Source organism: Scyliorhinus canicula, chromosome 4, assembly GCF_902713615.1.
Source record: "Scyliorhinus canicula chromosome 4, sScyCan1.1, whole genome shotgun sequence".
NCBI classification, from domain to species: domain Eukaryota; kingdom Metazoa; phylum Chordata; class Chondrichthyes; order Carcharhiniformes; family Scyliorhinidae; genus Scyliorhinus; species Scyliorhinus canicula.
Genome location: NC_052149.1, coordinates 4,760,209 through 4,785,187, shown reverse-complemented (window position 1 = coordinate 4,785,187; position 24,979 = coordinate 4,760,209). Strand labels below are relative to the sequence as shown.

At 55.8% G+C, this 24,979-nt stretch overlaps 1 protein-coding gene across 2 annotated transcripts in view; it reads right to left on the bottom strand.

Annotated features, from left to right (window-relative positions):
• LOC119964316 (collagen alpha-1(XXIV) chain-like) overlaps positions 1-24,979 on the bottom strand; it is a 341,532-nt gene that overhangs the window by 272,462 nt on the left and 44,091 nt on the right. For both annotated transcript variants that reach the window (XM_038793605.1, XM_038793606.1), the window contains exon 2: positions 16,664-18,093. In XM_038793605.1, coding sequence (XP_038649533.1) covers positions 16,664-18,093 — 1,430 coding nt within the window. The remainder of the gene's footprint in view (positions 1-16,663; positions 18,094-24,979) is intronic.

Here is a 24,979-nt window from a genome sequence, read left to right as displayed (position 1 = left end):
GCTTAAGTAGGGTGCTCTTTCCAAGGGCCGGTGCAGACTCGATGGGCTGAATGGCCTCCTTCTGCACTGTAAATTCTATGGTAATTCAATGAAGGCAAGCATTCCGTCTGCTTTCTTGACTACCTTGTCCACTTGTGTTGCCACTTTCAAAGATCTGTTTACCTGCACGCCCAGATCTCTCTGACTTTCTATATTCCTAAGAATTTTGATATTTACGGTATATTTCCCCTCTATGTTAGACCTACCAAAATGCATTAGCTCACATTTGTCCAGATTTAATCTCAAAATGGGTCTCCTTCTCCCCGTGTCTACGTGGGTCTCACTCCCAAACCCAAGGATACAGGGTAGGGGGGATTGACCATGCTAAATTGACCCATGATTGAATACATTTATTTTTAAAATAAAATGGTGAGTCTCGAAGATTTCAAGTCACTGCAACTGCTTCCTTTGGCAGCTCCTTCCACTCTGGGATTAGCAATTTATGCCAGGCTAAATCTCCTTCAAAAGAGATTAACATCTGCCTCAGCTCTTGCCGTGGCAATACATGTCATTTCCGTAAAAACTCTTTTGCGAAAGAAGTTTCACCTCCCTGCTCTCCTAACTCTCAATACACTGTCACTGACCCTCACTATGTAGAGGAAGTAACCTTCTGTGATATTGTCTGGTCAAAGGTCCAACCAAAAAAAACTCAATTTAATTGCTTCTCGGTCATCGCTACTCCTGCCGATGCCACCTTAGTCTGTGAAGTCTGTCCTCGAAACCTTCCATCAGGATCGCCTCAGCGGGTAGAAGCACCGGAGTTTGTATCTGGAAGGGAGGGCAGTTTTTCTGGGGCGCAGGGATCTGGCCCCAGGAGGGCCCCCACGGTGGCCTGGCCCGCGATCGGGGCCCATCAATCCGCGGGCAGGCCTGTGTCCTGGGGGCACTCTTTCCCTCCGCGCTGTCCAGTGTAACAGTCTGCCATGGCCGCGTGGAGAAGAACCCCCCTACGCATGCGCTGGGATGGCGGCAGCACACGCTGGCGCTCCTGCGCATGTGCCAACTCGTGCCGGCCGGCGGAGGCCCTTTGGCGCCGGCCTAGCCCCTGAAGGTGCAGAGGATTCCGCACCTTCTGGGCGGCCCGAAGCCGGAGTGGTTCACGCCACTCCTCGCCGCCGGTACAGCCGCCCCGCCGGGTAGGGGAGAATCCCACCACATCTTCAAACTAAGGGTGGTGGAAATATGGAACTCACTTCCACAAAGCGCAGGAGATGGAGAGGCCCAATTAATCATTTTCAATCTGAGAACAATCGATCTTTTCCAGACAAAGGCATAAAATGATATAATGATAATCACTTATACTCATTGTCACAATTATTATAATAATTATTATCACAAGTAGGCCTATATGGAGGCATGGGAGGTGTTCCAAAGTGCCATGATCTTCTCAAAGGGCAGTACGGGCTTGAGGGGCTGAATGGTCTGCTCCTTCTCCGATGTTTGTCCTTTTTAAAGCGTTTATCACTGTCGTAGTTTATCGCTGTCGTAGTACATTGAAAATCCCACCAATGCCGGCCATGTCATGTTTATTGTGCTGTTGGGTGCTGTCGTTTTATGGGCGGGATTCTCCGCCGCCGGGATTCTCTGCTATACTGGCACCCGGGGGTTTCCCGACGGCGTGGGGCTGCCCCACAATGGAGAATCCCGCCGGTCGGTCGGGGCGGAAATGTGCGCGGCGGGGCAGAGAATGCGCGGCGGGGCAGAGAATGTGCGGCGGGGCAGAGAATGGGGCAGAGAATGGGGCAGAGAATGGGGCAGAGAATGTGCGGCGGGGCAGAGAATGGGGCAGAGAATGTGCGGCGGGGCAGAGAATGGGGCAGAGAATGGGGCAGAGAATGTGCGGCGGGGCAGAGAATGGGGCAGAGAATGCGCGGCGGGGCAGAGAATGGGGGCAGAGAATGCGCGGCGGGGCAGAGAATGGGGCAGAGAATGGGGCAGAGAATGGGGCAGAGAATGTGCGGCGGGGCAGAGAATGGGGCAGAGAATGTGCGGCGGGGCAGAGAATGGGGCAGAGAATGTGCGGCGGGGCAGAGAATGGGGCAGAGAATGGGGCAGAGAATGCGCGGCGGGGCAGAGAATGGGGCAGAGAATGGGGCAGAGAATGTGCGGCGGGGCAGAGAATGGGGCAGAGAATGGGGCAGAGAATGCGCGGCGGGGCAGAGAATGGGGCAGAGAATGCGCGGCGGGGCAGAGAATGGGGCAGAGAATGTGCGGCGGGGCAGAGAATGCGCGGCGGGGCAGAGAATGGGGCAGAGAATGCGCGGCGGGGCAGAGAATGCGCGGCGGGGCAGAGAATGGGGCAGAGAATGTGCGGCGGGGCAGAGAATGGGGCAGAGAATGTGCGGCGGGGCAGAGAATGTGCGGCGGGGCAGAGAATGGGGCAGAGAATGTGCGGCGGGGCAGAGAATGGGGCAGAGAATGTGCGGCGGGGCAGAGAATGGGGCAGAGAATGTGCGGCGGGGCAGAGAATGGGGCAGAGAATGTGCGGCGGGGCAGAGAATGGGGCAGAGAATGTGCGGCGGGGCAGAGAATGTGCGGCGGGGCAGAGAATGCGCGGTGGGGCAGAGAATGGGGCAGAGAATGCGCGGCGGGACAGAGAATGCGCGGCGGGGCAGAGAATGGGGCAGAGAATGCGCGGCGGGGCAGAGAATGGGGCAGAGAATGTGCGGCGGGGCAGAGAATGGGGCAGAGAATGTGCGGCGGGGCAGAGAATGTGCGGCGGGGCAGAGAATGCGCGGTGGGGCAGAGAATGGGGCAGAGAATGCGCGGCGGGACAGAGAATGCGCGGCGGGGCAGAGAATGGGGCAGAGAATGCGCGGCGGGGCAGAGAATGGGGCAGAGAATGGGGCAGAGAATGCGCGGCGGGGCAGAGAATGGGGCAGAGAATGCGCGGCGGGGCAGAGAATGGGGCAGAGAATGGGGCAGAGAATGCGCGGCGGGGCAGAGAATGGGGCAGAGAATGCGCGGCGGGGCAGAGAATGGGGCAGAGAATGGGGCAGAGAATGCGCGGCGGGGCAGAGAATGGGGCAGAGAATGCGCGGTGGGGCAGAGAATGGGGCAGAGAATGCGCGGCGGGGCAGAGAATGGGGCAGAGAATGCGCGGTGGGGCAGAGAATGGGGCAGAGAATGCGCGGCGGGGCAGAGAATGCGCGGCGGGGCAGAGAATGCGCGGCGGGGCAGAGAATGCGCGGCGGGGCAGAGAATGCGCGGCGGGGCAGAGAATGCGCGGCGGGGCAGAGAATGCGCGGCGGGGCAGAGAATGCGCGGCGGGGCAGAGAATGCGCGGCGGGGCAGAGAATGCGCGGCGGGGCAGAGAATGGGGCAGAGAATGCGCGGCGGGGCAGAGAATGGGGCAGAGAATGGGGCAGAGAATGCGCGGCGGGGCAGAGAATGGGGCAGAGAATGCGCGGCGGGGCAGAGAATGCGCGGCGGGGCAGAGAATGGGGCAGAGAATGCGCGGCGGGGCAGAGAATGGGGCAGAGAATGGGGCAGAGAATGTGCGGTGGGGCAGAGAATGCGCGGCGGGCAGAGAATGGGGCAGAGAATGGGGCAGAGAATGGGGCAGAGAATGCGCGGCGGGGCAGAGAATGGGGCAGAGAATGCGCGGCGGGGCAGAGAATGGGGCAGAGAATGGGGCAGAGAATGGGGCAGAGAATGTGCGGCGGGGCAGAGAATGCGCGGCGGGGCAGAGAATGGGGCAGAGAATGGGGCAGAGAATGGGGCAGAGAATGTGCGGCGGGGCAGAGAATGCGCGGCGGGGCAGAGAATGCGCGGCGGGCAGAGAATGGGGCAGAGAATGGGGCAGAGAATGCGCGGCGGGGCAGAGAATGGGGCAGAGACTGCGCGGCGGGGCAGAGAATGCGCGGCGGGCAGAGAATGGGGCAGAGAATGGGGCAGAGAATGCGCGGCGGGGCAGAGAATGGGGCAGAGAATGCGCGGCGGGGCAGAGAATGGGGCAGAGAATGCGCGGCGGGGCAGAGAATGGGGCAGAGAATGCGCGGCGGGGCAGAGAATGGGGCAGAGAATGGGGCAGAGAATGCGCGGCAGGGCAGAGAATGGGGCAGAGAATGGGGCAGAGAATGCGCGGCGGGGCAGAGAATGGGGCAGAGAATGCGCGGCGGGGCAGAGAATGCGCGGCGGGGCAGAGAATGGGGCAGAGAATGCGCGGCGGGGCAGAGAATGCGCGGCGGGCAGAGAATGGGGCAGAGAATGGGGCAGAGAATGGGGCAGAGAATGCGCGGGCGGGGCAGAGAATGGGGCAGAGACTGCGCGGCGGGGCAGAGAATGCGCGGCGGGCAGAGAATGGGGCAGAGAATGGGGCAGAGAATGGGGCAGAGAATGCGCGGCGGGCAGAGAATGGGGCAGAGAATGGGGCAGAGAATGCGCGGCGGGGCAGAGAATGGGGCAGAGAATGCGCGGCGGGGCAGAGAATGCGCGGCGGGGCAGAGAATGGGGCAGAGAATGCGCGGCGGGGCAGAGAATGCGCGGCGGGGCAGAGAATGCGCGGCGGGGCAGAGACTGCGCGGCGGGGCAGAGAATGGGGCAGAGAATGGGGCAGAGAATGCGCGGCGGGGCAGAGAATGGGGCAGAGAATGGGGCAGAGACTGCGCGGCGGGGCAGAGAATGGGGCAGAGAATGGGGCAGAGAATGCGCGGCGGGGCAGAGAATGGGGCAGAGAATGGGGCAGAGAATGCGCGGCGGGGCAGAGAATGCGCGGCGGGGCAGAGAATGGGGCAGAGAATGCGCGGCGGGGCAGAGAATGCGCGGCGGGGCAGAGAATGCGCGGCGGGGCAGAGAATGGGGCAGAGAATGGGGCAGAGAATGGGGCAGAGAATGCGCGGCGGGGCAGAGAATGGGGCAGAGACTGCGCGGCGGGGCAGAGAATGGGGCAGAGAATGGGGCAGAGAATGGGGCAGAGAATGGGGCAGAGAATGCGCGGCGGGGCAGAGAATGGGGCAGAGAATGCGCGGCGGGGCAGAGAATGGGGCAGAGAATGCGCGGCGGGGCAGAGAATGGGGCAGAGAATGCGCGGCGGGGCAGAGAATGGGGCAGAGAATGGGGCAGAGAATGCGCGGCGGGGCAGAGAATGGGGCAGAGAATGCGCGGCGGGGCAGAGAATGGGGCAGAGAATGCGCGGCGGGGCAGAGAATGGGGCAGAGAATGCGCAGCGGGGCAGAGAATGGGGCAGAGAATGCGCGGCGGGGCAGAGAATGGGGCAGAGAATGCGCGGTGGGGCAGAGAATGCGCGGTGGGGCAGAGAATGCGCGGCGGGGCAGAGAATGGGGCAGAGAATGCGCGGTGGGGCAGAGAATGCGCGGCGGGGCAGAGAATGGGGCAGAGAATGTGCGGCGGGGCAGAGAATGGGGCAGAGAATGGGGCAGAGAATGCGCGGCGGGGCAGAGAATGCGCGGCGGGGCAGAGAATGCGCGGCGGGCAGAGAATGGGGCAGAGAATGGGGCAGAGAATGCGCGGCGGGGCAGAGAATGGGGCAGAGACTGCGCGGCGGGGCAGAGAATGCGCGGCGGGCAGAGAATGGGGCAGAGAATGGGGCAGAGAATGCGCGGCGGGGCAGAGAATGGGGCAGAGAATGCGCGGCGGGGCAGAGAATGGGGCAGAGAATGCGCGGCGGGGCAGAGAATGGGGCAGAGAATGCGCGGCGGGGCAGAGAATGCGCGGCGGGGCAGAGAATGGGGCAGAGAATGGGGCAGAGAATGGGGCAGAGAATGCGCGGGCGGGGCAGAGAATGGGGCAGAGACTGCGCGGCGGGGCAGAGAATGCGCGGCGGGCAGAGAATGGGGCAGAGAATGGGGCAGAGAATGGGGCAGAGAATGCGCGGCGGGCAGAGAATGGGGCAGAGAATGGGGCAGAGAATGGGGCAGAGAATGCGCGGCGGGGCAGAGAATGGGGCAGAGAATGCGCGGCGGGGCAGAGAATGCGCGGCGGGGCAGAGAATGGGGCAGAGAATGCGCGGCGGGGCAGAGAATGCGCGGCGGGGCAGAGAATGCGCGGCGGGGCAGAGACTGCGCGGCGGGGCAGAGAATGGGGCAGAGAATGGGGCAGAGAATGCGCGGCGGGGCAGAGAATGGGGCAGAGAATGGGGCAGAGACTGCGCGGCGGGGCAGAGAATGGGGCAGAGAATGGGGCAGAGAATGCGCGGCGGGGCAGAGAATGCGCGGCGGGGCAGAGAATGCGCGGCGGGGCAGAGAATGGGGCAGAGAATGCGCGGCGGGGCAGAGAATGCGCGGCGGGGCAGAGAATGGGGCAGAGAATGCGCGGCGGGGCAGAGAATGCGCGGCGGGGCAGAGAATGCGCGGCGGGGCAGAGAATGGGGCAGAGAATGCGCGGCGGGGCAGAGAATGCGCGGCGGGGCAGAGAATGCGCGGCGGGGCAGAGAATGGGGCAGAGAATGGGGCAGAGAATGGGGCAGAGAATGCGCGGCGGGGCAGAGAATGGGGCAGAGACTGCGCGGCGGGGCAGAGAATGGGGCAGAGAATGGGGCAGAGAATGGGGCAGAGAATGGGGCAGAGAATGCGCGGCGGGGCAGAGAATGGGGCAGAGAATGCGCGGCGGGGCAGAGAATGCGCGGCGGGGCAGAGAATGCGCGGCGGGGCAGAGAATGCGCGGCGGGGCAGAGAATGCGCGGCGGGGCAGAGAATGCGCGGCGGGGCAGAGAATGGGGCAGAGAATGCGCGGCGGGGCAGAGAATGCGCGGCGGGGCAGAGAATGCGCGGCGGGGCAGAGAATGGGGCAGAGAATGGGGCAGAGAATGGGGCAGAGAATGCGCGGCGGGGCAGAGAATGGGGCAGAGACTGCGCGGCGGGGCAGAGAATGGGGCAGAGAATGGGGCAGAGAATGGGGCAGAGAATGGGGCAGAGAATGCGCGGCGGGGCAGAGAATGGGGCAGAGAATGCGCGGCGGGGCAGAGAATGGGGCAGAGAATGCGCGGCGGGGCAGAGAATGGGGCAGAGAATGCGCGGCGGGGCAGAGAATGGGGCAGAGAATGGGGCAGAGAATGGGGCAGAGAATGCGCGGCGGGGCAGAGAATGGGCAGAGATGCGCGGCGGGGCAGAGAATGGGGCAGAGAATGCGCGGCGGGGCAGAGAATGGGGCAGAGAATGGGGCAGAGAATGGGGCAGAGAATGCGCGGCGGGGCAGAGAATGCGCGGCGGGGCAGAGAATGCGCGGCGGGGCAGAGAATGCGCGGCGGGGCAGAGAATGTGCGGCGGGGCAGAGAATGCGCGGCGGGGCAGAGAATGGGGCAGAGAATGCGCGGCGGGGCAGAGAATGGGGCAGAGAATGCGCGGCGGGGCAGAGAATGGGGCAGAGAATGCGCGGCGGGGCAGAGAATGGGGCAGAGAATGCGCGGCGGGGCAGAGAATGGGGCAGAGAATGCGCGGCGGGGCAGAGAATGGGGCAGAGAATGCGCAGCGGGGCAGAGAATGGGGCAGAGAATGCGCGGCGGGGCAGAGAATGGGGCAGAGAATGCGCGGCGGGGCAGAGAATGTGCGGCGGGGCAGAGAATGGGGCAGAGAATGCGCGGCGGGGCAGAGAATGCGCGGCGGGGCAGAGAATGTGCGGCGGGGCAGAGAATGCGCGGCGGGGCAGAGAATGTGCGGCGGGGCAGAGAATGCGCGGCGGGGCAGAGAATGGGGCAGAGAATGCGCGGCGGGGCAGAGAATGGGGCAGAGAATGCGCGGCGGGCAGAGAATGGGGCAGAGAATGGGGCAGAGAATGGGGCAGAGAATGCGCGGCGGGGCAGAGAATGGGGCAGAGAATGCGCGGCGGGGCAGAGAATGGGGCAGAGAATGCCGCCCTTATGTGTTCTTTAGATGTCTCAATGAGGAGATCTTCAGACTTGTGTGCGTAATCGTGAACCACTTATTGTTAGTATTTAACTATTCAGATATCGCAGGTTACACGGTAGCACACTGGTTAGCATTGTTGCTTCACAGCTCCAGGATCCCGGGTTCGATTCCCGGCTTGGGTCACTGTCTGTGCGGAGTCTGCACGTTCTCCCCGTGTCTGCGTGGGTTTCCTTTGGGTGCTCCGGTTTCCTCCCACAAGTCCCGAAAGACGTGGGGCGCGATTCTCTGCTGCCCATGACGGGTCGGAGAATAGTGGGAGGGCCTTCCCGACAATTTTCACGGCCTCCCGCTATTCTCCCCCCCCTCCGGCCGCCCTCCGACACGAATCGCTGCTCGCCGTTTTTTACGGCGAACAGCGATTCTCCGCAGGCCGATGGGCCGAATACCGCGGAGTTTACGGCCGTTTTCACGGCCGCGATCACACCTGCTTTCAGCGTTCGTGAAAACGGCCGCAAAGTGCCCGTCCCGGACAACCATGGCACCGATTGGCACGGCCGCATCATGGCCGTGCCAAGGGTGGCATGGGCCTGCGATCGGTGGGCACCGATCGCGGGCAGCGGGTCCGATACCCGCGCACTATTTGTTCTTCCGCCGCCCCGCAGGATCAGTTCGCGGAGCGGCTGAGGGGCCTGACGGCCCGCGCACGCGCGGCTGACGTCATCATGCCGTGCTTCACGGGGCCCCGCTGCTAGCCCCGCCCGGGGGGGAGAACCGGGTCCCGGGAGGGGGCGCGGAGGCTGCCGTGAAACACGGCCAGTTTCACGGCAGCCTTTACGACTCGCCGCATTTGCGGAGAATCGCGCCTGTGCTGTTAGGTGAATTGGCCATTCTGAATTCTCCCTCTGTGTACCCGAACAGGCGCCGGAATGTGGCGACTAGGGGCTTTTCACAGTAACTTCATTTGAAGCCTACTCGTGACAATAAGCAATTTTCATTTCATTTCATAAGGAGACATTCCCTCACACAAAGAGTGTTGAGCCTGTGCAATTCATTACCACAGGAAGTAGTTGATGCTAAAACATTGAATATATTCAAGAGGCGGCTGGATATAGCACTTGGGGAGAATGGGATCAAAGGCTATGGGGAGAAAGCAGGATTAGAGTTGGATGATCAGCCATGATGGTGATGAATGGGGGAGCAGGCTCGAAGGGCCAAAAGGCCTCCTCCTGCTCCTATCTTCCAAGTATCTATGTACGTGTGACAATAAAGATTATTATTATTACTGTCATGCATGATGCAGCTCAATACAGGCTGGCGGCACACTTACAGATTGCTATCTCCAGACTGTTTCCCCAGAGTCTATTACCATGTAACTCCATACATCATACTTTGGGCAGTCTACTCTCCAGTGCCGCATTAACACTTGCCCTGCTGAGTACCTTTTCATTACAATGGCACGCAGTCACAGATCTCAACAACTTTTAAAACGTCTATTAAATTCCCTCTTCATATGGATGTAATCTAGTGTGTACAATCTTTCCTGTAAATTCCATCCATCCAGACATATCAGGTGGAAGTTTAATTTGTATCTAGGTGGTTAGAATATAAAAGGGTCCATCAAGTCTGCACCGGCTCTTGGAAAGAGCACCCTACCCAAGGTCAACACCTCCACCCTATCTCCATAACCCAGTAACCCCATCCAACACTAAGGGAAATTTTGGACTCTAAGGGCAATTTATCATGGCCAATCCACCTAACCTGCACATCTTTGGACTGTGGGAGGAAACCGGAGCACCCGGAGGAAACCCACGCACACACGGGGGGATGTGCAGACTCCGCACAGAGTGACCTAAGCCAGGATCGAACCTGGGACCCTGGAGCTGTGAAGCGATTGTGCTATCCACAATGCTACAATTGCTGCAGGTTCCTAGAGTGCAGATAGTCCGAGTGGGATACAGGTAATATAATTAATGGGATGAGACAAGTCTATCTGTAGTTTTGGCAGTTTTGCCATATTATTTGAGTCTGACAAGACAGGAGGATTTTCAAATTGTTCCTGAAAGGGTTTCTCTCGAAAGGCCTGGTCAAAGAACATCAAGTAACCCTGATTGCTAACTTTATTTATGAGTGGATTTTGAACTATATTGGGTTGTTTAGTTGGAATACATATAGTGACAGGGCAAGATAGTGAGTGAAAGTTTTTCCTTTTACTTAAGAACTATTTGACTGTTCATTGTAAAGCATTTACTTTGATGTTCATGTGGTTAACTCTATTTAAATTGAAGTTTGTTTTCACATAAAATATACCGATTGGTCAGAATCATCACTCCTGTGGTCTCCTTTCCTCACAGTTTGACACAGTGAAAAGTGTTGGGGTTTCCCACCTGGTATCCTGACAATAATTGGAGTCTGGTCCAATATCCAAACACTCTGAACCAGTCAAAATCTCAGTTTAAACCTTTCAGCGTTCTCTCTGCTTGATCAAGATTCTGCGTAAAACCTATAATAACACTTTTCGTCACTGTCAGAGGGTCAGTACTGAGGGAGTGCTGCACTGTCAGAGGGTCAGTACTGAGGGAGTGCTGCACTGTCAGAGGGTCAGTACTGAGGGAGTGCCACACTGTCAGAGGGTCAGTACTGAGGGAGCACCGCACTGTCAGAGGGTCAGTACTGAGGGAGTGCTGCACTGTCAGAGGGTCAGTACTGAGGGAGTGCTACACTGTCAGAGGGTCCGTACTGAGGGAGTGCTGCACTGTCAGAGGGTCAGTACTGAGGGAGCGTTGCACTGTCAGAGGGTCAGTATTGTGGTGGTGCTGCACTGTCAAAGGGTCAGTACTGAGGGAGTGCTGCACTGTCAGAGGGTCAGTACCGAGGGAGTGCTGCACTGTCAGAGGGTCAGTACTGAGGGAGTGCTGCACTGTCAGAGGGTCAGTACTGAGGGAGTGCTGCACTTAGAGGGTCAGTACTGAGGGTGTGCTGCACTGTCAGAGGGTCAGTACTGAGGGAGTGCTGCACTGTCAGAGGATCAGTACTGAGGGAGTGCTGCGCTGTCAGAGGGTCAGTACAGAGGGAGTGCCGCACTGTCAGAGGGTCAGTACTGAGGTAGTGCTGCACTGTCAGAGGGTCAGTACTGAGGGAGTGCTGCACTGTCAGTGGGTCAGTACTGAGGGAGTGCTGCACTGTCAGTGGGTCAGTACTGAGGGAGCGCTGCACTGTCAGAGAGTCAGTACTGAGGGAGTGCGGCACTGTCAGAGGGTCAGTACTGAGGGAGTGCTGCACTGTCAGAGGGTCAGTACTGAGGTAGTGCTGCACTGTCAGAGGGTCAGTACTGAGGGAGTGCTGCACTGTCAGTGGGTCAGTACTGAGGGAGTGCTGCACTGTCAGAGGGTCAGTACTGAGGGAGCGCCGCACTGTCAGAGGGTCAGTACTGAGGGAGTGCAGCACTGTCAGAGGGTCAGTACTGAGGGAGTGCTGCACTCAGAGGGTCAGTACTGAGGGCGTGCTGCACTGTCAGAGGGTCAGTACTGAGGGAGTGCTGCACTGTCAGAGGGTCAGTACTGAGGGCGTGCTGCACTGTCAGCGGGTCAGTACTGAGGGAGTGCTGCGCTGTCAGAGGGTCAGTACTGAGGGAGTGCCGCACTGTCAGAGAGTCAGTACTGAGGGAGTGCTGCACTGTCAGAGGGTCAGTACTGAGGGAGTGCCGCACTGTCAGAGGGTCACTACTGAGGGAGTGCTGCACTGTCAGAGGGTCAGTACTGAGGGAGTGCTGCACTGTCAGTGGGTCAGCACTGAGGGAGTGCTGCACTGTCAGAGGATCAGTACTGAGGGAGTGCCGCACTGTCAGAGGATCAGTACTGAGGGAGTGCCGCACTGTCAAAGGGTCAGTACTGAGGGAGTGCCGCACTGTCAGAGGGTCAGTACTGAGGGAGTGCTGCACTGTCAGTGGGTCAGCACTGAGGGAGTGCTGCACTGTCAGAGGATCAGTACTGAGGGAGTGCCGCACTGTCAGAGGATCAGTACTGAGGGAGTGCCGCACTGTCAAAGGGTCAGTACTGAGGGAGTGCCGCACTGTCAGAGGGTCAGTACTGAGGGAGTGCTGCACTGTCAGAGGGTCAGTACTGAGGGAGTGCTGCACTGTCAGAGGGTCAGTACTGAGGGAGTGCCGCACTGTCAGAGGGTTAGTACTGAGGGAGTGCCGCACTGTCAGAGGGTCAGTACTGAGGGAGTGCTGCACTGTCAGAGGGTCAGTACTGAGGGAGCGCTGCACTGTCAGAGGGTCAGTACCGAGGGAGTGCTGCACTGTCAGAGGGTCAGTACTGAGGGAGCGCTGCACTGTCAGAGGGTCAGTACTGAGGGAGTGCTGCACTGTCAGAGGGTCAGTACTGAGGGAGTGCCGCACTGTCAGAGGGTTAGTACTGAGGGAGTGCTGCACTGTCAGAGGGTCAGTACTGAGGGAGTGCCGCACTGTCAGAGGGTCAGTACTGAGGGAGTGCTGCACTGTCAGAGGGTCAGTACTGAGGGAGTGCTGCACTGTCAGAGGGTCAGTACTGAGGGAGCGCTGCACTGTCAGAGGGTCAGTACTGAGGGAGTGCTGCACTGTCAGAGGGTCAGTACTGAGGGAGTGCCGCACTGTCAGAGGGTTAGTACTGAGGGAGTGCCGCACTGTCAGAGGGTCAGTACTGAGGGAGTGCCGCACTGTCAGAGGGTCAGTACTGAGGGAGTGCGGCACTGTCAGAGGGTCAGTACTGAGGGAGTGCCGCACTGTCAGAGGGTCAGTACTGAGGGAGTGCCGCACTGTCAGAGGGTCAGTACTGAGGGAGTGCTGCACTGTCAGAGGGTCAGTACTGAGGGAGTGCTGCACTGTCAGAGGGTCAGTACTGAGGGAGTGCTGCACTGTCAGAGGGTCAGTGCTGAGGGAGTGCCACACTGTCAGAGGGTCAGTACTGAGGGAGCGCTGCACTGTCAGAGGGTCAGTACTGGGGGAGTGCTGCACTGTCAGAGGGTCAGTACTGAGGGAGTGCCGCACTGTCAGAGGGTCAGTACTGAGGGAGTGCTGCACTGTCAGAGGGTCAGTACTGAGGGAGTGCTGCACTGTCAGAGGGTCAGTACTGAGGGAGTGCTGCACTGTCAGAGGGTCAGTACTGAGGGAGTGCTGTACTGTCAGAGGGTCAGTACTGAGAGAGTGCTGCACTGTCAGAGGGTTAGTACTGAGGGAGCGCTGCACTGTCAGAGGGTCAGTACTGAGGGAGTGCCGCACTGTCAGAGGGTCAGTACTGAGGGAGAGCTGCACTGTCAGAGGGTCTGTACTGAGGGAGTGCCGCACTGTCAGAGGGTCAGTACTGAGGGAGTGCTGCACTGTCAGAGGGTCAGTACTGAGGGAGTGCTGCACTGTCAGAGGGTCAGTACTGAGGGAGTGCCGCACTGTCAGAGGGTCAGTACTGAGGGAGTGCCGCACTGTCAGAGGGTCAGTACTGAGGGAGTGCTGCACTGTCAGAGGGTCAGTACTGAGGGAGTGCCACACTGTCAGAGGGTCAGTACTGAGGGAGTGCTGCAATGTTGATCATATGTATTGATGTCATGTCAAAGAATTTTCTGCCCTCAAGGTTGAATGTGAAAAATCTATGAGCAAGGGAGTTCTCGCCAATTGCACCTCGATCAACATCACTGTAACCCTGTCTGCTTCTTCTGACATTGCTGTCTGTCCGATCTTGCAGATCAGATGCAGAGGCTTCTAATACAGTGCCTACACTGGAAAAGTATTTCATTGGCTCATGAGCACTTTTGGATGCCCTAAGTTTGTGAAAGGCACTATATAAATGCAAACCTTTCATCTAATTCAATGAGGCCACTTCTGTCTAAACCGGCTTGATTTCACTCAGCTTTTTGCCAGAACATATTGTCTATAATCAATAACACAGGCTGCACACCATCGGATATTTCACCAACTGTGATGTATGTTCTTTCCAGCTTTACTGAACCAGTATAAACAAACTATTGAATTTGTATATCGCCATTCTTAATAAAATAAACAACACACATTTACAATATTTTGAAAGTATCTGTTGATTTGCCAGAATTGGGGCACTGCAGCCAGAGGCATTATAAACTCATAGAATCCCTACAGATGGAGGCCATTCGGCCCATCTGCACCTGCCCTCTGAAAGGGCACCCTACCTGGGCCCAATATCCCGCCCTATCCCAATAACCGCACCTAACCTGCACATCTTTGGACTATGGGAGGCAACCGGAGCACCCGGAGGAAACCCACGCAGACACAGGGAGAACGTGCAGACTCCGCACGAGGCCGGAATCGAACCCGGGTCACTGGTGCTGTGAGGCAGCAGTATTAACCACTGTGCTGCTATGCCTCCCCCAGTTACCTTACAGTTTCTAACAGAAAGAGAAAATGATGTATTCGTCATTAACCTTATTCAGAATGAAATGTTGATGTGGAAGAGTAAAACCGAGCAAAGGTCGAAGAAAAGATGTAAAAATATTGAATGGGAATCATTCATTAGGCCGAGTGCAGAAACAGGCCGTTCACCCCATTCAGTGTCATGCTGAGATTCCTGCTCCACCGGGAGACACCTCACATCGCTCTGCATCTCACCCTATCAGCGTGCCCCTGTGTATGAATGTATGTCGCTTCCAGCAGGTGTGAATGAGCCATGGTGCAAGCTCGACTGGGAGGCTATACTACACTCAGGGGATATATAAATGCAGGGTGTGTCACTCCCAGTGTGAGATCTGCACAACTATCATCTTAAATCTACGGAAACTGCTGAGGATTCAACCACACCTCAGTGTGACAGGCAGAAAGACTAAGATGCTAAAAACAGTTAGATAAATAAAATGCGACATTCTATATTGCCTGCTCCTGATCCAGTCCAATCTAACCAATTAGCAGTGTTTCAGTTCCATTACAGCAGCAATGATTTTACATTTCATCAAAACATCACAGCCACTTTCCAACTACCAGCTCCAACACCTTTGAGACCAGCGTGAGGTGCCCGAGACACCTGTCTGTAAAAGTCAAATGTGCTTCCTCTAATCACAGCAAAGACTTTTCAATAACTCTGGGCGAGATTCTCCGCACTCCCGACGGTGCGGAGAATAGCGTGGCTCGTAAAATTTTACGGCCACGCTGTTCCGACGCCCTCCCGCTATTCTCCCCCCCACGCCTGACTCCCAATACGAATCGCTGCCGCCGTTTTTTTACGGCCGGCAGCGATTCTCAGCTGATGGATGGGCCGAGTTCCCAGCCCTTTACGGCTGTTTTTACGAACGGCAAACACACCTGGTCTGGCCGTTCGTAAAAACGGCCGTAAACTGTCGATTTTTAAAACCATGGCACCGATTGGCACGGCAGTACCACGGCCGTGCCAAGGGTGCCATGGGCCCGCGATCGGTGGGCACCCATCGCGGGCAGCGGGCCCGATGCCCGCGCATTCTTTGTCCTTCCGCCGCCCCGCAGTATCCATTCACGGGGCGGCTGAGGGGCATCCCGGCCCGCGCATGCGCGGGTTTCGCGCAAATGCGCGATGACGTCATCCGCGTATGCGCGGGTTGGAGTCTTCCAACCCGCGCATGCGCGGCTGACGTCATATGACGCGTCAGCCGGCGCTAACTCTGGCAAGCGGGCTTAACGAAATTCGTTAAGCCCGCGATGCCGGAGTTTACGGCGTCGGGATGCTAGCCCCGACCGGGGACCAGAATCGGTTCCCGGTCGGGCAGGGGGGGGCTGGCGTCAAACCCGCCCGGATTTGACGCCAGCCTTACGATTTCTCCCCATATGGGAGAATCGCGCCCTCTGTTTTTAAAAATCTTTTCTCTTACTTTTGAGAGCTCTTTATACCCAACATAACGTTTGTCTTTTTATGAAGTGGCTGAAATAGAAAGAACTGACAAATATCAATCACACACACACACACTCATACTCAAACACACACACACACACTCACTCATTCACACACATATACGCACACTCATACACACTCACACACTCATACACACATACACACTCATACTCAAACACACTTATACACACTCACACACTCACTATCACTCCCTCACACACATATACACACACGCACGCACACACTCACTCATTCACACATACTCACTCACACACACTCACTCACACACATAAACACACACACTCACTCACACACACACACATACGCACACTCACTCACACACATAGACACACACGCACACACTCACTCACACACATAGACACACACACTCACTCACCCATACACTCATTCACACACTCACTCACACACATAGACACACACGCACACACACATAGACACACACGCACGCACAAACACTCACACACACTCCTTGATTCGGCCTCTGGCTGTGGGGGTGGGGGGCATGCCTGTCACTGCCTTTGAATTGTCTAACTAGAATTCAATGCAGTCAGTCTGCCCAACCACAGGTGGCAGGGGGCGCCCCAACCCTCCAGCCAGTGGGCAAGACCCCCCCCCGCACCCCCCCCCCCCCCCCAGCCCCTCCATTAAATATTATCCACAAACACATTAATATACAGACACACACATAAATTTGTGTATTGAACTCCTCTCAACCGTTGTTCAACATCCCACATTCTCACCACTCTCTGGGTCAAGACGTTTCTCCTGAATTCCCAATTGGATTGAGTAGTGACTGTCTTATCTGGCTGGTTCCCTCCCACAAGTGAAAGCATGTTCCCCCACAGCTACCCTTTCAAACTCTTTCATGACCGTAAAGACTTCTTGTACAGACCCCTTTGTTGAGTATTTATGAATCAGTTTAGATTAATTCGAAAGACTTACAGGTGGCCCTGGCTCCCCCTTTAGTCCAGGTAAACCTTCTTCAACTAGATAGTCCAGGAAGTCTTCATAATCATAGTCGTAGTTTTCAATGTCAGTTTCGTGTGAATTTTCCACGGTGTGATCAGAATCCACAGGGGAGTCACCATTTTCGCCCCATACAATATTCTGATTTTGCATCGAGGTTTCCTTCGACGCTCTGTACAACGTTGCATTGATCACCTGCATTTCCAGAAGCTGATCTGAAATTTGCTCCACTATCTCAGGGCGGTTTACATTTCCCAGATTTTCCTTTCTCACGTGTAGTTTTAGCAGCGAAGTTAAGGGGGAAGAATCTTTGTCGGACAGCTCTGCATTCTCCCGGTTTCCACCTTCCGCGACAATTTCCGAATGGTCTTCTTCTGATTCTGCTCCCTCCCTGCTGGACGATCCTTCAGATTTTCTGGTGTCAGGTTCAAAGTTTTGGTCACGGGCGGCCTGAGCAGCACCGGGGTCGATCCCTGTATCATGGAATGGGCGCAATCTCAAAGTGTCATTGAAGCGGGGGGTCGAGGTTGGAGTCAACGGAGACCAAACTCTTGATTCTGGCAAATTCCGTTGCGTATTAGTTTCAACACCTCCGTCTAATGAATGGCCAAAATATTTATCTTGATCCGTAACCTCTTGCCCTTGTGTGTTTGTGGCATGAGGTGACATCGTTGCTGAACTTGGTTTTGGTTGTATTTCTTCACTCAGTGAAGAGCTGGTATCCCGAGAGCTGGAATTGGCGACATTGGGAAGGGTGGTGGTGGACGGTGAGGGGGATCGGTAGCTATCTGCCTGGCGGCACTGTTTCTTGACATAATTGCAATAGTTGGTCGAAGCTTGGGCAGTAGGATAAATATCCAGCTGGCATATGGCGCCTTCAAACGGAACTGCTTTCAAGCTCATCCTCCCTAAGGTCAGCTTGCTGCCAGAAACAAACGTCTGCAGTTCGAAAAGCAGTTCCTTGCTGATGACCTGTTGACCACAGTTGGCTGAAAAGGTGGCAGTTCTGCCTTTAATCGCAATGGCGAATGAGTGCCATTGTCCATTGTGCGCGTTGTAATCAAAATATACAGATGGCTTCTCGGCAACATACACAACTAATTTCCTTGGTAAAATCTGTACACCAAACTGGAGTCTATTCTTGTTTCTAACACTGAAGAGAAAAGCATTGTTGACACGATGAGAACAGAGACTAACAACTATAGTGAATTCATTTCCAAAGTCTCCTGGCATGATGCTTGCTGTCGGAGCCTCAATGTGTGCGTCGCTTGACAGGACAATGCCTGACTCTGTCTTGGTGATCCCCTGAGGTAACGAGAGTGGTGTCCATGCTGGCTGAGAAGGCGGAGGCGATGGGAATTGTGCTCCACTGCCTAGGAGACCAAGTTTCTGGAGAATGTCGACACCTAGAAAAAGAAGGAAAACCATGAAAATGTGCCAAGCCACAATCTCAATCTCAGAACATAGAATTTACAGACACAGGAACGTCCATTCGGCCCAACTGGTCACTGCCAGTGTTTATGCTCCGTCCCTCTTCACCTCAGCCCATCGCCTCACGCCCAAGTTTCCTCGAGTGGGGGGACTCTAGAACGTGGGGACACGGTTTAAAAATGAGGGGCCTCCCGTTTCAGACATAGGTGAGGAGGAATTTATTTTGTCAGGGAGTGGTTGTCCCGTGGATCTCTCTACCCCAGGTAGCAGTGGAGGGTGGGTCATTGAATATATTCAAAGCCGAGTCAGACACAGAGCTTAGATCGAGAAAGGAGTCACGAGCAATGGGGGTGGTAGGCAGGGTAGTAGAATTGAGGCCACAATCAGATCACCCATGAATGACAGTGCAGGCTCGAGGGGCTGAATGGCCTAATCCTGCTCCTATTTTGTCTGTTCCAGTCCCCTGTATATGAAGGCTCGCATCCCAGCAGCCGTTTAAATTGTTTCCTGTACCTGATGTTTTAATGCTCCGTGTACCTGATCCCTAAATATCTTTGGACCCCTGAATTTTTCCTACCTTTGCATCATTTAGAAAGTCCGCTTTCGGTTAAAAATGAACGAGCTGATATTTGGTGACACTGAGAACGATGTGACACGGTTGTGTCTGCTTACTGAGCAGATTAATACCCATTTGTAGATCATCAGTGAGATCATGGCTGGCCTGTATCTTAACTCCATCTGATTTCAGATCCTTTCTACGTCTGGCCAGCAAAAGCCGATCGAGTGCAGGTTTTGGATTATTGGGCGGGATTTTCTAATCATTCCCGCAGGCGGATCTTCGGCAAGTCTAGTGGAACGAGGCTGGCGTAGGACAGCACGGAAACGTGTCGACTAGCTGAGAGGCTGAGGGAGGACAACCCCGTCCTGGAGCCGATGGGGCCATTGTGGCCCTCTGACCGCCCCAGAGCAGAGGGAACCCAGGAGTTGGGAGTTGACTCAGCCGGCAGCCCAGGTGGGAGCCGGAGAAGGGAACGGGCCTGGTGGAGTCTCTGGGATCGTCTTCCTCAATGAGCAAGGAATCCACCTCGGAGGCGGAGGAGTGGGGTGGGGGACTAAGGCAGTCTGCAAGGATCCCGAGGTCCTTGGACAGACTTGGCAATGGACTCCCTACCCTTATGTCCCTTCACCTTTTCCAATGTATCTAGCACTTACACACAGTCTGATTTGTAAAATGTTATTCAAGGACTTAAGTGGAGGGGATGTGGTAGTGTGGCCTGTTTAAGGGGCGATTCCTCAGGGTCAAAGTGACTGGCTCAGAGCCTATCACGCGGGAGCATATGAACCCTGACCAATGAGGAAACAGCGTGGGGTCCTGGGGGCAGAGGCCTGGGAAGTGTGGACCCTGGAGCCCAGGGAGTTAAGGCCCAGGTCCTGTCACCCTGTGCCTGTATCGAGTTGCCTGTGCCTGTTGTTGAGAACTTCCCTTGTTCATTCCTGGGCGCCTCCAGTGTATCTGCAAAGCTAGAAAACAATTCAAGCTCAGACTTGAGTCCTTGCGGCAGCACTTTCCCTCCATCTTGCTCCTCCAAGACTGTCATTGCTGAGGTGAAGATCTTTTCTTTCTCTGGTCCTGACTTGTTTTCTTGGTCCAGCGCGGGGGGGGGGGGGGGGGGGGGGGGGGGGGGGGGGGGGGGGACAGACTATTAATTTTGTCACCCTCCTTTTTCAATCCCTCCAGGGTCTGAACAGCCCCCCCCCCCCCCCCCCCCCCCCCCCCAATATATGACTACCTTCAGCCTTACAATCTCTGAGGGATCTCTAATTGTGGCCTCTGGATCATCCTGACTTTCCATCGCTGCATCATCGGTGGCCGTCAGCTTCCTGGGCCCTAATCTCTGGATTTCACTCCCACGGCTTCTCAGCCTCACCACCGCACATTCCCCCTTCAAGGCCCTGCTGAAAACCTGCTTCTTTGACCCAGCTTTTGGCCACATGTCCTAATATGTAATCTGATTCAGCCTCAAACTCTTTTATAATGGCTCCGGTGAGGTCCGTACGTCCTCCCCGTGTCTGCGTGGGCTTCCTCCGGGTGCTCCGGTTTCCTCCCACAATCCAAAGATGTGCGTCTTAGGTGGATTGGCCATGATAAATTGCCCTTAGGTGTTCAAAAAGGTGAAGTGGGGGTTACAGGGATAGGGTAGATACATGGGCTGGAGTGAGGTGCTCTTTGTAGGGTCAGATGCAGGCTCGATGGGCCTCCTTCTGCACTGTAAATTCTGTGATTACACAGAGACAGGGAGAGGAAGAGGCCATGGAAAAATTTGAAAACACAGTGGAGAATTTTTTTAAACGGAGGCACCCCCATAGTGGATGCCAATGTGGTTGGGCAGCACCGTCGGGGGCGGGCGGGGGGGGGGGTGCAAAGAGTTAATTTTCTTTCTCCTGGAGTGCGATGACGGCATTTAGATTGATGCCTTTTGCTCCATTCTGTGTCACTGAAAGATGACGTGGTGATTATACCAGCTCCCTGAATAATTCATTACAGAGCTGACATGACAGCACTCGACACTGAGGATTACTGAGTTTAAAAAGAGACTGAACATAACTGGTTTGGCCAGCTTTAATTCTTTTAACAGGTGTGTTGTGTGTGCTGCTGGGAGCAGTAAACGCTCATTGATCTCTCAGCCCAGACTACACTTCAAAAGCAGCCAATTGGTTCCGCACTACTTTTGGGTTTGCTGAGGATGTGATTATTCACCACTCACATAGCAGCAGATTTGTTCCTTTGTTCTTTTTAGAAATTTGTCACGTTTAACAGAATGAACTGTTTTTTAATGAACTAAATCATTTACAGTTTTACAGGTTACGTAGAATTCTTACAGACCAGAAGGAGGCCATTCGGCCCATCGAGTCTGCACTGACCTCTCAAATGAGCACTCTACCTGTGCCCACTCCCCCTTATCCACATAACCCTGCAACCTAACCGGCACATGTGTGGGCACTAATTTAGCCTGGCCAATCCACCTGCACCGCACATCTTTGTTTGTGGGAGGAAACCGGAGCACCCGGAGGAAACCCACGCAGACACGGGGAGAACGTGCAGACTCCGCGCAGACAGTCACCCGAGACCGGAACTGAACCCGGGTCCCTGGTGCTGTGAGGCAGCAGAGCTAACCACTGTGCCACCCTGCCGCCCCACTGTCACCTTATCCTGTCACCTTATTTTGTATTTTCCTCCTCTGTGGTTACTTAAGCTCAATTTAATGATCCACATTAGTTCAGTGAAGATCTTTAGCATCTTAAACATGAATCATGAGGTTTACAGGAATGGTTCCAGGGATGAGAAACTTCAGTTTAGAGGCTAGATTGGAGAGGTTGGGACTGTTCTCCTTGGAGAGAGGAAGGCTGAGAGAAGGTTTGATAGAGGTGTTCAAAACCATGAGGGTACTGGACAGAGTAGACAGGGAGAAACTGTTCCCCCCCTCGATAAGGGATCAAGAACGAGAGGGCACAGATTTAAAGTGATTTACAAAAGAAGCAAATGTGATGTGAGAAAAACTTTTTCACACAGCGAGCTGTTTCATAGAATCATAGAATCTACAGTGCAGAAGGAGGCCACTTGGCCCATCGAGTCTGCACCGGCCCTCGGAAAGAGCACCCCATTCAAGCCCATGCCTCCAACCTATCCCCGTAATCCCACCTCACTCTTTTTTTTGGACACTGAAGGGCAATTTAGCATGGCCAATCCACCTAAACTGCACATCTTTGGACTGTGGGAGGAAACCGGAGCACCCGGAGTAAACCCACGCAGACACGGGGAGAACGTGCAGACTCCGCACAGACAGGGGCTGGTTTAGCTCACTCAGCTAAATCGCTGGCTTTTAAAGCAGACCAAGCAGGCCAGCAGCACGGTTCGATTCCCGTACCAGCCTCCCCGGACAGGCGCCGGAATGTGGCGACTAGGGGCTTTACACAGTAACTTCATTGAAGCCTGCTCGGGTGACAATAAGCGATTTTCATTTTTTCATTTTCATTTCAGTGACGCAAGCCGGGAATCGAACTTGGGGCCCTGGAGCTGTGAAGCAACAGTGCTAACCACTGTGCTAACCTGCCGGTTTGGGTCAGGAATGTGCTGCCTGGAAGTGTGGAGGAGGCAGGCTCAATCCATTCCAGAGGGCATTAGATGATAAATTGAACAGAAACAATGTGTAGGGGTACGGGGAAAAGGCAGGAGAATGGCACTGAGTCATGATGCTTGTGTGGCGCAGACACGATGGGCCGAATGGTCTCCTTCTGCACTGTATCAATTCTGTAATTCAATAGAACATAGAACATAGAACGATACAGCGCAGTACAGGCCCTTCGTCCCTCAATGTTGCACCGACATGGAAAGTCAAAAACTAAAGGCCATCTAACCTACACTATGCCCTTATCATCCATATGCTTATCCAATAAACTTTTAAATGCCCTCAATGTTGGCGAGTTCACTACTGTTGCAGGTAGGGCATTCCACGGCCTCACCACTCTTTGCGTAAAAAACCCACCTCTGACCTCTGTCCTATATCTATTACCCCTCAATTTAAGGCTATGTCCCCTCGTGCTAGCCACCTCCATCCGCGGGAGAAGGCTCTCGCTGTCCACCCTATCTAACCCTCTGATCATTTTGTATGCCTCTATTAAGTCACCTCTTAACCTTCTTCTCTCTAACGAAAACAACCTCAAGTCCATCAGCCTTTCCTCATAAGATTTTCCCTCCATACCAGGCAACATCCTGGTAAATCTCCTCTGCACCCGTTCCAAAGCTTCCACGTCCTTCCTATAATGAGGCGACCAGAACTGTATGCAATACTCCAAATGCGGCCGTACCAGAGTTTTGTACAACTGCAACATGACCTCATGGCTCCGGAACTCAATCCCTCTACCAATAAAGGCCAACACACCATAGGCCTTCTTCACAACCCTATCAACCTGGGTGGCAACTTTCAGGGATCTATGTACATAGATCATAGATGTTTCAGAGATCAATGATCTTGGGAAACCTCCAGCTGGCTCCTCAAAACACTGGCGAAGTCCCACCAGTGGCCACTTCACAATTTCCTGCAAATCGGGTGGCAAGAAAGATTGTCCAACCCCCGTGCCCCCTCCCAAGCAACTTGCCCAGCATCGAGGGGCTAATCATCCGAAGCCAGCTCTGCTGTGCAGCGCACGTACTTCATATGCCTAACCCAGGGGCTCCCGAGGAAATAGCTCCACTCGGAACCCGGCTAGCTCAGGGGACCTCCAGGGTGACAGCAGGAATACTTTCGGAATGTCCACGAAGCATCCTGAAGGTGGCAAACATTTCCCGCTGACTCATGGGAAATCCTGGCTTGCGAACAACCACAATGGAGAAGGTTAATTCGGGATGGCGGCAAAGACATCAAGAGACTTCGCCAGGAACATGGTGGGGGTGCCAGGCTAGCACAGTGATTAGCACAATCGCTTCACAGCGCCAGGGACCCAGGTTCGATTCCCGGCTTGGGTCACTGTCTGTGCGGAGTCTGCACATTCTCCCCGTGTCTGCGTGGGTTTCCTCCGGGTGCTCCGGTTTCCTCCCACAAGTCCCGAAAGATGTGCCGTTAGGTGAATTGGACATTCTGAATTCTCCCCCAGTGTACCCGAACAGACGCCGGAATGTGGCGACTAGGGGCTTTTCACATTAACTTCATTGCAGTGTTAATGTCAGCCTACTTGTGAGAATAATAAAGATTATTTATTTATTTAGGTGTCAGAGCACACAAACGTCCAATCAATCCATCTCCCCAAACCTTCAATCACCTACTGACCCGAATGTGGTAGATTCCGGAGATCCCATTTATCTGCCATCTCCGAACCTGTCAGATCGAGAGAGAAGGAAGTCATCCTCAATCTGGAGGGGCTGCTAAAGACATCCTTTGTATCCTTACACAAGTCACACAGTTCTGACGAAGGACCCGAAATGTTAGTTCTGATTCTCTCTCTCCACCGATGCTGCCAGATCTGCTGGGTTTTCCAGAACATTCTGCTTTAAAGTTGCTTTTATCTCAGTCACACAGGTTTCCTTGCTCATTACACCAAGTACAGATTTCTAGGGCGGGGGTCTCCCGTACCCGGCGGGGTGGGGGTGGGGGGGGGGGGGGGGGGAGGGGGGGTCCCGGTGGGACGGAGTGGCATGAACCACTCCGGCGTCGGCCCGCCCCCAAGGTGCGGAATCCTCCGCACCTTCAGGGGCTAGGCCGGCGCCGGAGTGATTTACGCCCCGCCGGCCGGCGTGAGTCCGCGCATGCGCGGGAGCGTCAGCAGCTACTGACGTCATCCCCACGAATGCGCAGGAGGGGGGTTCACCTACGTGTCAGCCATCACGGAGGCTGACACGGCCGACACGTAGGAAAAGAGCGCCCCCACGGCACAGGCCTGCCCGCGGATCGGTGTGCACCGATCGCGGGCGAGGCCACCGTGGGGATACCGCTCTGGGGCCAGATCGCCCCGCGCCCCCCCCCCCCCAGGACCCCAGAGCCCGCCAATGCCGCCAGGTCCCGCCGGTAAGGGATCTAGTCTGATCCACGCCGGCGGGACCGGCAATAAGCCAGCGGGACTTTGACCCATCGCGGCCCGGAGAACTCGGGCAGCCCCGGGGCCCATTGAGTCGCGGCGGTCCCCGCCATTCTCCGAGGCGGGCGGGGCGATTCACGCCTCGCCGACTTTTGGAGGGCCGGAGAATTCGGAGGACGGCGGGGGCAGGATTCACGCCGACCCCCGGTGATTCTCCGACCCGGCGGTGGGGGGGGTGGGAGAATCCCGCCCCTCTTTTCAGTGGCCCCAGTTTATACACATACCGGGGGG